General features: G+C 37.9%; 1 protein-coding gene across 7 annotated transcripts in view; it reads right to left on the bottom strand.

Annotated features, from left to right (window-relative positions):
• PCDH15 (protocadherin related 15) overlaps positions 1–14,202 on the bottom strand; it is a 1,356,473-nt gene that overhangs the window by 709,769 nt on the left and 632,502 nt on the right. For all 7 annotated transcript variants that reach the window (XM_048859211.2, XM_075130916.1, XM_048859220.2 and 4 more), the window contains one exon: positions 41–159. In XM_048859211.2, coding sequence (XP_048715168.2) covers positions 41–131 — 91 coding nt within the window. In that variant the 5' untranslated portion in view covers positions 132–159. The remainder of the gene's footprint in view (positions 1–40; positions 160–14,202) is intronic.

Below are 14,202 nucleotides of genomic sequence, written 5' to 3'. Positions count from 1 at the left end.
TTATGGAACATGTAAAATAATAATAATAAAAAAAAACTACCATCATCATTCTGGGCCAAACAATTGGTGAAGACAGTAGCAATCGCAATTCCTACAGCCATCCATTCCCACAGACAGAACTGCTGTAACATTTTTTATTGAACTTCACTCAAGGCAGATCTGAAATAAAAAGAAAGATTTGACATATTCATCAATCAGTTAAGGTAAATGCATCTGTCAATGCACAGAGGTTATAATGACTTCATGGTTAATCCCTTTAGTATGGGTCCCTAAGCAATATTACTAAATGATCTGTATCTATCAGCAAGCATGTCCAATCTCCATTACAGGACAGTTTTGTTTTGTTTTATGTTATTGCTCTTTCTACATCAATCACGGTGTTAGAGCACTGTGTAATGTTTTGTGTTAGTCAAACACATATTAAATGTTAGAGAAATTAATATATATATCATGATAAAAATATAACAATGTTTGCTTTCTGTACATTTTTGCTGAGATAGCACTTTAGATTTTGCTGCAAGAGTTTGCAGATCAGAAAACTGGTTTGTGTGTTATTTGTAAAATATTTGGCCTAAGCAAACAACAAGGTAAAGCAAAAAGTCAAGAGGAATCGATTAGCTTTTCAGAAAATCAGTTGTACGCCCCTCCTCCCCTCAACGAGACAAGCTAACAAGTAAAAACCTAACACCACAAAAAACCGACCAGTGAAATGAACAACAACTACTGTAAAATAAAACCACCTGGATGAAGCCAGTGGGAGTGGGACCAAAAAAAACAGATGTGTTGGAAAACAAACAAATAGAAGTCAGTATCAGCAGAATATTCAAAAATGTATTAATTGAGGTTAATTATTGTAATGTATGCATGAGAATGTTTTAATTAGGGGGTTAGAATGTAATGTGTATAAATAAAGACAAATGAAGTAGCTCTATAAACTGAGTCTGCACAAAGTTACAAAAAGAAAATTAAAAATTTAACAATAAGGGACTGGAGAAAATATAGGGGAAGACTAGTCAAGCATAGCAAAAAGAAAAGGAGTACTTGTGGCACCTTAGAGACTAACCAATTTATTTGAGCATAAGCTTTTGTGAGCTACAGCTCACTTCATCAGATACATAGCAGAAACCAGAGATTTGAAAAGAGTCACCCTGTCCCCAAGGAAAGTAACTTGATCATTTACTTTTCTTGACATCTATTTTTACATGTATATGTAATTCATATGTAATAATAACCCTGTCTTAAAATGTATAAAACAAAAGCTAAAAAAAAAACCCAAAAACCAAACCTGTTTAAGTCTAGATTGGAGTGGATCTTGTTTCTCACCCAACAAAGGTATCAAGCAAAGAAATATGTTATTCTCCTTCCTTCAGCTTCACCATTAAAAGTGCACTGCTTTTCTGAAAAGTGATTATATAAAACAGATGTGCCAGTCCTTAAAGCTGCTGCCCAACTGCTGGAGTTGGCTGGGAGATGTCCCACAGAGTTTAGACCCACTGAGCACACCCAGGCTAATAATAACATCTGGGATAGGTCCATTGCCAATGCAGCACAACCCATAGAACAAGGCAATCAGGTGAACAAAAGTTTATAAAAAAAGAGTAGCATTTTTAAAGTTACACAGTGCTCTATTCTGTTATTCTGATAAAAAAGGAACTCCCACAATTCAGGGTTGAAAAAAAATCACATTATTCTCAACATTTTTATATGAAAATATCAGAACAACAATGAAATATCAAATGGAAGCAACAAGAACCATGAAAATGAAAGAGACCTGGATAGTAAAACAAAGCTGTTGTCTAAAAAGTATATAAATACTGTCATTTTACTCATGTAAAGCACTTAGCCCACTGGTTTTCCTTTCCACTTTCTGCTAGTATTTTTGTATTATGGTCATATAAGCTATATTTTCATTAAATCAAACAATTGCCATCTCCATTCCCCACCATTTAACGGCCTTCAGCATCAAAGCAATCTGATCTGCCACCAAAAAGAAATTATTAAAGTCACTGTTATCATTTTCCTTCAAGAGATTGAACTTTTTCTATCTCTGCATCTGTATAGTTTCATCTTAGGCATTTATTTACATCACAAACAATAGTATCATATTAGGACATTAAAGCTTTCTTCTAAATAACTCACACTAAGTTACATTTATTGCAACCAAGAGAAAGCAAGGTTTCCTTTAAAAGAAATAAATGACAGCTCTTAAGTACTGGAAGAGGCACGTACATCTACAAAACTTTGTTTTATTCTTGTTTTCCCAGTACAAGGATGTGTGACCAGGCCACATAATTCTGGACTCCATCTTGAGAAGTCAGTATTTTTCCACAAACTGTTCTGGGAATCAAGTTTTGAAACAAAGGGTTGCTGCCATATGCTAAAGCTATATAAGGCAGGGAGTGACAACATCTTTTCTTCCCTCCCCACACAAGAAGACTCCTGGAAACACCTGCGGGGGAAAAAAACTGAACTGAAGACCTGAGAAACCCAAGCTGTAAAGCTAATGCAGCTTGTGCCTTAAGAATCTACAAGTCTGCCTGTACCGTCAGTTAGGGTGAGAATCTGCTGTTCAGATCCAGTGTATCTAGTATATTAAGCTTAGTTTGCATTTTTGTTTATTTGCTCCACTTTGATCTGTTTGCTATCACTTAAAATCTATCTTTTGTAGTTAATACATTTATTTTAATCTAACCAATGAGTGTGGAGTGAAGTGCATGGAATTTGCTCAGAGAGGCTGTTACATATTTCTCTCCACTCCACATTGGGAGGGGGAGGGATGAACCCTATGAGCTTACGCTGTACAGTTCCCTGTGCATAAATTTTGGATTTATGCTCCAGAGGGGGTGCATGCCTGGGGAGCTTTAGCCTTTCTACTGTTGATTCATGCAGTGGCTAGTCAGAGACCCTGCATGTAACTGCAGTTGGATGTGTCCCTACCTGTGGGTATGCTGGTGGAAGTATAAGACTGAGATCACAATCTTCAGCTTGGGGGGAAGAAGATCAATTCCAAGAAACCAGGGAAGCCCTTGTGTGTGGTAAGGGCACATAGGACAGTAAGCAGAACCTCCAGTGAAGGAAGATGAATAATGCTCTTAAGAGCAGAAGTTTCAATCCTTTTCTTCGGGGCTTTCTTTTACTGATTCATTAACAAACTATTCCAAACAAAAACAAAGCACTCGAACAGTGTCCGACAACTTCCAGAGACTGATCCAGCTTCCTAGCTTCATCTCTCTCGGTTGCTTCCACCGCCATTTCCCTCATCCCCAGTAAATTACATGACAGGGCCAGCTAAACTCCTCATCTGCTGTCTGGGCCTTGCCTCAGATCTCCACTGATAAGGTTGTACAGAGGAGACCGAGCAGATTTAATTGGAAATCTGTGCAGAAATTATTGTTGAATGAACCAACAATAATTTCCTCTCCAAAGAAATGGCTGGATTTGTTGAAGCCCCCACCCTAGCACCTTAGAGAACAGACGAGGATGGGGAGCATTTTGGAGATTGTGGAGGTATGCACAGGTCCACACATTCATGGCAAAGTGTGTGTTTAAATCCCTAAATTGCTTCCTATTTCTTCAGGGTAGGCCAAAATTAGCCTTCAACAGAGTGATGAAGAGGAATTTCCTAGACCAAAAGGAGGTTTCTCTGATGTAGGGCAGGAGCATGTGACTCCTTCATAGGGGAAAAAAAATAAAATAAAATAAAAAGGAGCAACAGACCTTCTACTCAAGACCACGCAAAATTTGTCAGTGTTACAATGTTATTTTTCCTTCAGTAATTCAGGTATGGCTTGTTCTTGTTACCTTCTAAAGTTTATTCAAGTGCTACTTTCTGATTACTTTCATTTAAATTGCTAGTTTACCAGCTTCAGACAATATGAAGTTACTTTAAAGTTACTTGTGGTTTAAAACACAACTTTTAAAGTAAGTAAATAAATGTATGATGATTATTTTTTTCTTAACTGGTTAATATTAAACAAATGTTATCACTATATAAAGCATACCCACTTCACAGTATGATTTATTGATATCAAATCAATTTGGTATAATCACGAGCATCCTTAATTGGCTTTTGAGGATATGTGAGAATCTCAGAATAAATTTATTCATAGATCTTCCCAATGAGTGAGCAAGGATTCCTAAATGCATTATATGCTTTACAGTTTTCCAGTCTTCTAACACACTAATAAAATAAAGGTTTAAATACTAACAAAATTATTTTAGATATTACCAGTTGTCAAATGCTTTCAAGTTTTTATAATTCAGAAATGCTAGGCAAACCATCTATGATTACAGATCTGCAGTAAACAGAATGAGTTCATTTTAAAATATTTAATTAGATTATTCACAGATCAGTGGGAGAACATCCATACAAAGAAGACAAGTGCACCTATTTGTAATAGTCCTGAAGAGGAATGGGCATATACACTTCCCCAATGATTTTTATACTAAAAATGACCCGTTCTCCAACAAAAATGTTAAATTTTAGAAAGATAGTTATTGAGTCTTCAACTGACATCCAGTGTGGTGGGACTACTCCAGAGAGGTTTTAGGACTCAGACATCTTGGCAGATTTATTTCTGATTGAGATGAAATGTCAAGTAAACCATAAGGATGGAAATGGAGTTGTTCTAAGAGTAAGTGTCTCTAGCTGAAACTGTAAATAGAGCAGAATAAAAGATTGAGCCTTTCACTCAGTAATCCTGTGGGCCACTGTAACAGAAACTGGAATGAGAAATTTAGTAAACACAAGCATCCTTACCAAATAGGAAGTAAACAGAATTTTCAGATGCCAAAAGAGGTCACGAACAGCACAAAAAAGTTTGAAGACCGCAAATGAGACAGCTGAGGATTGATTACTCACGTGAGAAAGAGATGCAGGCTCAAGCTTTAAATTTGCAACGTAATAGAGAATAAAAAAATCTAATATGATTATTGGAGTAGAAAAGTATAGAATTTCTACATGATATGGTACCTGAACTTTGGATCTTTCTGTAAAACAAAGAAGGAGTTCAAAGAGTAATTTACAAGATGGGAAATTATATAGCTGAGAGGATATACTTTAACTAGGAGTAATAGGATGAAATTAAGAGAGGAAAAATGCCGGTTCAGAATCAGGAAATTTCTGATAATCAGTATTCCTAGGAGTGTGATATATTTGACTGTGTAACATTTAAGGGGAAAATAAAGTGGTATATAACAGGCCCAAAGGGAGTGATGGAAGGCCCATCATTTAAGACACTGACAAGTAGACTGGAACAAACAATAAATTGTACACTGCGAACAAACATGGCTCTCTGTCCCGTTTCTATTTTCTAGGATAGCTACCAGTCAACTAAACACAAGTATAAATATAGCAGACATTTTTATCTGAAGCATCTGGCAAAATTTAGGACAACAATAAAATACAGCAAGAAATTGCAAATGATAGAAAACAAAATGATGCCATCTAAGCAACTTCAATACAATTTGAGTTTTATATCCTACAGCATTACATAGTATTTGAAATACTGAATTCACTTACAGCTGAAGGACCAAAACTGGAGTCAGACAAACGAATAGCAATGTTGCTATTTGTTCCAGTGAAACCACAATCTGGTTAAAAAGAAAAATAAGTTTAATAATAAAGTCAGTGGTAGCACTGTTCTCTGTATAGTAATAGGACTCAAACTGTGGAAATGATCACAATGGTCCCCTCTGGCCTTAGAATCGACGGAATCCTTTCAAGTCAAGTATATATTGTACAATGTACTAGGGCTAGCTATCACAGTTAATGCATGCAATTAACGCAAAACAAATTAACTAGATTTTAAAAAGTCACAATTAATCACAGTTTTAATCTCTCGGTTAAACAATAATGGAATACCAATTTAAATTCCTTATAAATATTTTTGGATGTTTTTCTACATTTTCAAATATTTTGATTTTAATTACAACACAGAATACAAAGTGCACAGTGTTCACTTTATATTATTATTTGTGATTACAAGTATTTGGAACTGTAAAAAAATAAATAGTATTTTTCAATTTACCTCATAAAAGTCCACTCAGTCCTACTTTTTGTTCAGCCAATCACTAAGACAAACAAGTTTGTTTACATTTAGAGGAGATAATGCTGCCTGCTTTTTATTTACAATGTCACCTGAAAGTCAGACCAGGTATTCAGATAGCACTGTTGTAGCCGGCGTTACAAGGTATTAATGTGCTAGGTATACTAAACATTCATATGTCCCTTCATGCTTCAACTTGTAGGCTCTAAAGTTTTATATTGTTTTGGTTTTGAGTGCAGTTATGTGAAAAATAATTCTACATTTTTAAGTTGTACTTTTACAATAAAGAGTTTGCACTACAGTACTTGTATGAGGTGAATTGAAAAATACTTTCTTTTTTTACAAAGCAAATATTTGTAATAAAATATAAATTGAGCACTGTACATTTTGTTATAATAAATTTAAATTAGTATTCTATTATTAAAAGTGCAATTAAAATTGTGATTAATTACAACTTTTTTTAAAGTGTTTGACAGCCCTACAACGTATTAATGCTACTGACTGTTGAAATTGGACTGATGATTCAGATGCAGCCAACCTTAGGATCTTACCATGTTTATCTAGTTCCAAACATTTTAATTACACAAAACTAAAAACCTCTTAAGAATCATTGCTGACATATTTAAATATCTGTTCTCGTAAATTTCACTGGTTTAAAAAAATTGTCAATTTGCAGATGTATCAGAAACTAACAATACTGTCAATGTAAAATCCTAAAAAGTCTCAATCCTGCAAATATTTTCACATGTCCTAAACTTTAATCACATTGTGGTGGGTTACCCCCTATTCCGGGATGTCACCTGCTCTATTGGCGTTCCACTGAGCCCGCCTATTCCACCAGCCTGAGCTCCCTTACACTGTCCTGCTGAGCCAGGCCCTGAAGCCTCCTTCAGTACACACACAGGTAGGGACACACCCAGCCGCAGAAAGACAGACACTGAAATCAGTTCTGCATGGGAAGACTCAGCTTGGGAATTGCACCCCGTCTAGGGTGCAAACCCAAAATTGTACAGAGAACTACACAGTGTAAGCTAATGAAATTTGTCCCCTCCCTCAATGTGCAGGAAGATATACACAGGTTTTCCCCACCCTGCCAGTTATGGATTACACAAACTAGTTTTAGAACAAACAAACAAGTTTATTATCTACAAAAGGTAGATTTTAAGTGATTATAAGGGTAGCAAATAGATCAAAGCAGATTACCTAGCAAATAAAACAAAAACCTCAATGTAAGCTTAAGACAGAAAAGAGACCGGTTACAAGTAGTAATTTCTCACCCTAAATGCTGTTTTAGACATTTCTTTCACAGGCCAGACACCTTTTCCAGTGTGGGCTCAGCTCTTCTCCCCCTCCTGGCCCCACTTTTGTCTGTTTCCAGCAGCTATCCTGGGCGGGGATTCAGTGAAGGAATTAATACTGATTAAGTCACTTCCCTGTCTTAAATAGGTTTTACATATGGCAGGAACCCTTTGTTTGCCAGTGCAGTTCCTCCTCCCTCCAGTGGAAAAATACTGGTATTCTATCACGGAATCCAGTACCCTATGACTTAATCACATGATCCTGCAGTGTCAAAGCTGCCATGAGTCAAAGGTTGTTTGTAGCATCCCAGGAAACTGGGAGTTCAGCATTTTCAAAGTTCTATTGTTCTCCCTAATGGCCCATCCAGACTGATTGCATTCTGTCTGGCAGACTTTGGTCAGGTGTAAACACACTTGTAATTTTTACAGTCAATTCCTAACTTCAGGTACAAAAATGATACATGCATACAAATAGGATAATCATATTTAGTAAATGATAATCTTTTCAATAATATCTCATAAGATCCATCTCGCATAAAGTATATCTTAGATATGCTATAATCATATTAAAACAATATTTCTATGAAGAATATGGGGCATAGTATCACACACGTGAGTAATCCCTTTGTAGGATCAGGACCTAAAACAGGTGAAAAAGAGCATCAGCCAGATTCATACCTGGTGTAGTTTTGTTGCATTCAGCGGATTTTTACCAGGGAGGGAAGTGGTCTAGTAGCTTTAAACTTTGATTTGTGTGGAACTTGGGATAGGTGCTTCCATCAAGTTTTAAAATTTGTTCCTAAATTTTCAAAGTATTTGTGATTGTATTTCTCAGACTTAAACGGAAGAAACTATTCCTTTCTGCTTCAATAAACAAACAAAAATGGTTTTGTTTTTAGGATTGAAATGTTATTGCCTTATTTGGACTAGATGTTTTTCATACTAGCTCCCTCCCATTAGTCCTTCACATATTAAAAATAAATAAATAAATAAATGGCACCATACAACCCAGGGTGAAACAGAATAGTGAAATTAACCCAGGAAATAGAGATGGGCATGAGCTAAAACAGTGGGGTTTTTTTAAATCTTTTTTTCATTTGCAGACCCCTAAAAAATTTCAAATGGAGGTGCCCTTTGGAAATCTTAACCATAACCTGAAGACCCCCAATGATCCGAAGACCACAGCTTATTAACCACTCTTCTGTTGTATTGACAACCTTCGTTGGACCCCTTAGATATAGTCCATGGGCCCAGAGGGGACCACAGACCCCTGGTTGAAAACCATGGAACTAACACAAGAAATCTTGTCCTGGCCCCCAGTAAATATTTAATCTACAGCTAGGACCTAGACTGAACAACAACACTGAATCTCAGCAATCCAAAATATTTGGAGAAATATAGATATGGATCTATATCCAATTTTGCACCAGGTAAAACAGTGTGAGTTTTGCCATTGACCTCATGAGAGGTAGATTCAGCAGTGTGTGGCTTGGGTACATCTCTAATATTAATATTAACTATACACTTAAAATGCCTTATTTTATAAACACAGCCATATATTAATACCTTCCTAAAATCAATTGCTACCCTGTAGCAGCAAATTTGAAGATACTTTACCAAAGATTATGAAAATGCTTCAAAGTAGTCATTAGAATGTGTAAACGAAATATGCATGCATTAAAAATAGGTAAATATGGATTTATTCAACAGCTTACATGTAAATATTTTAAATAGAAAATATTTGTTTACATGAGAGAATATAATAGGTCCTTTGGAACTGCTATGGTTGAATAAATAATACAGGTTTTTAAAACTGTCTAAATACCCATTTTCATATAAAGTATTTATTTATTCAACCAAGCAGAATATCTTCAAGGATCATAATTTATATACTTTAATTTGTTCTTTTTTCTCTGTGAGTTTATTAGAGTTGCAATAAAAACTGAAAATGAACAGTAAATCTACTTTTAAATAATATTTAATGGATATATTCTGTCATAGGATACCACATCAAAGTTTTTTACTATGCAAAACTCTTACTCTTTTAATGTTGAAGGTTTTTTTTTTAAATTAAAATCTGTTCAAACATTAGATACCTGGAGCAAAGCACTTCCATTCCTGACATTGGAATGACAACATTTCAAATAATTGTAGTGCTTTATGTAAATTTTGGGCACATTCAACAACAAAACGTTAAATCAGACCTATGTTCGCTCATAAATAGAAGAAAACACCTCAGAAGTAGGATTTAAAATCACGAAATTTAGGAAAAACTCGATGTTTAAAACCCGATCCCTAATTTACTAAGCCTGTCAGGGACCATGTCTAACTCTAGGGTGCTGTTCCATAATCCAGTGAGGGTTGGCTCTAGAAAGATGCTAATTATCTTCACCACCCGTTTTCTCCAAGAAAAATTGAGGGCACTCAGCAGTTCACATGGTCTGACCTTGTATTTATTCCATGATACCCTGATTCCCTGCATTTCTCTTTCCCATTCATCCCACCTCAATGCATCAGATTCCACTGAGCCCCAAATCAGGGCCTCCTGGGATCATGGACATCCTTCAGCTGTTGCACAACGTGGAACCCAAATGCTAATTCTAACTGGAGTCTCCAAAGGACAGGTTACTTAACTTTGCAGTAACTGGAGTTCCTCAAGATGTGTCCCCCTGTGGGGCGCACCTGTGCTCCTGCACCTTTGAGACTTTTGGTAGCAGTGCCTGTTCAGCATGCACATGCCCCCACCACGTCCTTGTCTCCCATACAGAGGCTATATAGGACTTCATGAGTGAACCACCCTCAGTTTCTACTCTACTGCAAAGCTCATAGAGGCAGCTCCAAAGCAGATGAGAGGAGGGGAGGTAGCAGAGTACCCAAGGAACACACATCTTGAAGAACTCCAGTTACTGCATAAGATGTGCAACCTCTCCTTCTTTGACTGGTGTCCTTGTGGGTGCTCCACTTTAGGCGACTCCCCAACTGCATCCCTTTAAGAAGGTGGGAGTTCAGATCAGTGTCCATGACTGAAGAAAACTGCACAGATTACTGTAGCATCTGACCTTGTAGCGTGCACCAAGCTATAATGGGCAGCAAACATATGCACTGAGGACCAAGTTGCAGCCTTGCAGATTTCAGCAACTGAAACATCTTCGAGTAGGGCTACAGACAGACTGATCTAGAAGAGTATGCACTCACTCTTAAGGGAGGTGTAACCTCAATGAAATCATAACAGGCAATAAAGCATCCAAAAATATATTTAGAAAGCCTTTGAGTGGAGATAGGTGCTCCCTTAAACCTGTCTATAATAGAAAAAAAAAGAGCCTAAGGGGTGTTCATGAATAGCTTACTTCCATCCCCAAAAAAGGTTAACACCATCTCAACATCTAGTGTACAAGATGACAACTCCTGTGTAGATTGCTGAGGATTAGGGGAAAAAAAATGAAGGTGGTGAATACTTTGTGTAATGTGAAATTCAGAAGACATCTTATGTAAAAACTTTGGATGGGTTCATAAAGATACCTTCTCCTCAGAAAACAAATTAAAAGGAGGGCCTGTTGTTAGAGCCCCCATATCCCCAATCCTTCGAGCAGCAGTGATGACCACCAAAAAGACCATCTTCAAAGACAGATGTAGTAGTGAGAACAGCTACTGGCTCAAAGGGCTGTTTCATTAGACTGTTAAGAACGAGGCTGAGATCCCAAAGCGATGTAGTGGCTCTAATCTGCAGAAAAAGTCTTTTTAGGAATCTCACTGTGGCTGGATGAATGCAAATGGAAAACTTCTAGTGGCACATGGAAAGACATTATTGCTGCTAAATGAACCTTGATGGAATGCACAAAGAGACTGATTTTTTTCAATTCCAACAGATAATCCAAGATTGAGGAAAGAGACGACTGGACAGGAGAAAGATGGTACCAGTTACACCCAAGCTAGGAATATTTTGTTGAGGACTTGAGAGTTCAACTCCTATTCATAATTTAGGAAGAAATGTCTGCCGATGTTATCTGCCACAGTGTTTTATATACCCAGCAGGGAAGAAGTTATGATGACTATCTGATGGGCTATGCACCAGATTCAAAGTTTTATTGCTTTGGTGTAGAGTGAGGGAGAGTGTGCCCCGTCCCAACAACTGATGGAATACATGTACTCTATGTGGTCCATCATGATTTTGATGGAGTTGTTTTTTGAGTAAGGGAAGAAAATGGAGGCAACATTGCCAACCGATTGATATACAAGCACTCTTCCTGTTGTGACAATTTGCCTTGGATTCTGTGAGGACCCGAATGTGCTCCTCATGCCAACAGAGTATCATCTGATATTAACATGGCTGTAGGAGGATTCTGATTGAACAGGATTCCTGCACAAAGCTTAGAAGGATTCATCCATTAGCTGAGTGAGTGTAGGACCTGCTTGTTCAGATTATGTTTGTTTGGAACATAATCTGTCCTGAGCCATTCCTGGTGAAATTGAAGATACAACCTTGTGTTGACAAAAATGCAAGCCACCATGTGCCCAGCAATTACAGACATATCCTTGCTGGAACTTGAGGGCTGAGTTGCAGTCTTTGAACAAGGTCCTTCAAAGCAAAGAACCTGTTGATAGGGAAAAAAATTCTGCCTGTTGCTGAATCCAGGAATGCTCCTAGAAAGAGAATTTTTTGCATAGGAGGTCAAGGTCAATTTCTCAAGCTTTATCTGAAGGCCTAGACTTCAGAATAATGAAGTTATTTGAACTGCCAACCATTCCTCCTGCTATGACTGACTGTTGAGAAGCCAGTTATTAAGGTAGAGACACACCCTTTATTCCTACATGACAAAGGTAGGAAGCTCTGACTGCCATGATTTCTGAGAAAATCCTTCAGGAGGATGACAGGCTGAAGTGTAGGGACTGGGACTGGTAATGATTATGATTGAATATGAAATGAAGAAATCTATGAGAAGGATAAATCACAATGTAGAAGTAGGCATCTTTGAGGTCAAGGGTCACAAACCAGTCCCTTAATTCCAGGAAGGGAATTATAGCTGCTAGGGACACCATCCTGAATGTCATAGATCTGACATGCTCGCTCAATTTTCTGAGGCCTCCAATCCCTGTTTTTCTTGGGTATCAGAAAATATCTTGAACAGAACCCTTTTCCCCTGTGTTGGAGGAGAACTGGTTCTATGGTTTCTGGACTTTGGAGCAATAAGATCTCCTGTGGCAGCAGTTGATCATGAGAAGGGTCCCTGAAGAGGGATGAGGAAAGAGGTTGGAAGGGTAGGGTAGAGGTAAATTGGATAATATAACCCGAAGTAATGGTCTCCAATAGCCATATGTCTGATGTTATAGCCTCTCATACTTGTTGAGATAGAGAGGGGCTGTCTCATGCAGATGATAAAACCTTGTCACTGGGTGTTCTGACTTCTCAACCAAACCATCAAAACTGACGTTTGGACAATGTTGAAGGCTGGGATGAAGCAGTCTAGATAGTTGCACCTTTTTCTTTGAAAACCTCAGTCTCTTAACTGGTGGTTCTGGTGGCCTACAGAAGGTAGAAAATTGAACAGGGCAGGATGTTTGTATTGATGAGACCTGCACTAAACTTTATTTTATTTGCACGTGTTTATATCCCTAATAACCTAAGTGTTGCTCTGGAGTCCTTTAGATTATTAAGCAAGTTGTCTGTGGAATCTGTGAAAAGCTTTTGGCCATTGAATGGTATATATTCCATAGTTTATTGTACCTCCCACAGAAACCCAAGCAACTGACACTAGGAAGCTTGCCTCATCAACTAATGCAGTGAATCACTGCAGTATCCACCACATCAAATAAAGCCTGCAGTGAAGTTTTTGCTAAGAGCCAACCTCCTTAATTATGGCACTGAACATGGTTCTCAATGTTCTTGTGGTAAATGATAGGAGGGTGGTGAAGCACTGGAATGAGTTACCTAGGGAGGTGGTGGAATCTCAATTCTTAGAGGTTTTTAAGGCCCAGCTTGACAAAGCCTTGGCTGGGATGATTTAGTTGGTCCTGCACTGAGCAGGGGATTGGACTGGATGACCTCCTGAGGTTGCTTCCAACCCTAATATTCAATGAAATGGTCAATAAAACATTAATCTTCTCGTAGTTCAGGTAGTCATATTTTGACATTAGTTCGTGGTAGTTAGCTATCATGAATCGAAGTGTTGCTAACAAATAGTTCTTACAACCAAAAAGGTACAGCTATTTCTCATTCTTATTATTGGAGGGGCTTTTTGGGTATGTTGCTTGCACCTTTCATTGACTGTGTCCATGACTAGACAATTTGGTGCTGGATGGGAAAATAAAAACTCAGAATCCCTGCCTGGGATGTAGGGTTTTTTTTTTTTGTTTTGTTTTTGTTTTAAAAAAACAGCCCTCTTCCAGGTGCAGGGGCCTGCTGCTAGCCTTTGCCAGATAGACTTGGCTGGCTCAAAAAGAGCTTCGTTAATTGGCAGTGGCACCTGTGCTGAGGTTGAGTTGTATAGTATGTCCAGGAACTTGTGTCAGCAATCCTGGACTTCTTCCTGGGGAATTTGCAGTGTCAGTGACCTGCTTTATCCGGTCCTGGAATTGCCTAAAGTTATTAACTAATGATGACAGTGGTGGCGTGATTATCTCATCAGGTGATGATGACAAAATGTTTGTCTGTCCTTGCATCTTGCTCCTCAAGGTCTCCACTAGCTCAGAGCAGGAGGGATGGATGGTACTGGGGAACAAGGTCTTCTGTCTTCCCTGTGGAACTGAGCTGAGGTCCTCATGGAAACAGTCCTCGAAAAGGAAAAATGACTGCTCATAAGGACTGACCCAGCCAGGCTCAATACTGAGAAATATCTGGAGGTCACAAGGCTGAGGCTCAT

This window comes from Caretta caretta, chromosome 7 (genome assembly GCF_965140235.1).
Source record: "Caretta caretta isolate rCarCar2 chromosome 7, rCarCar1.hap1, whole genome shotgun sequence".
Taxonomy (NCBI): Eukaryota; Metazoa; Chordata; order Testudines; family Cheloniidae; genus Caretta; species Caretta caretta.
Note: the sequence above shows the minus strand (reverse complement) of the source record. Positions and strands in the feature narration are given on the sequence as shown.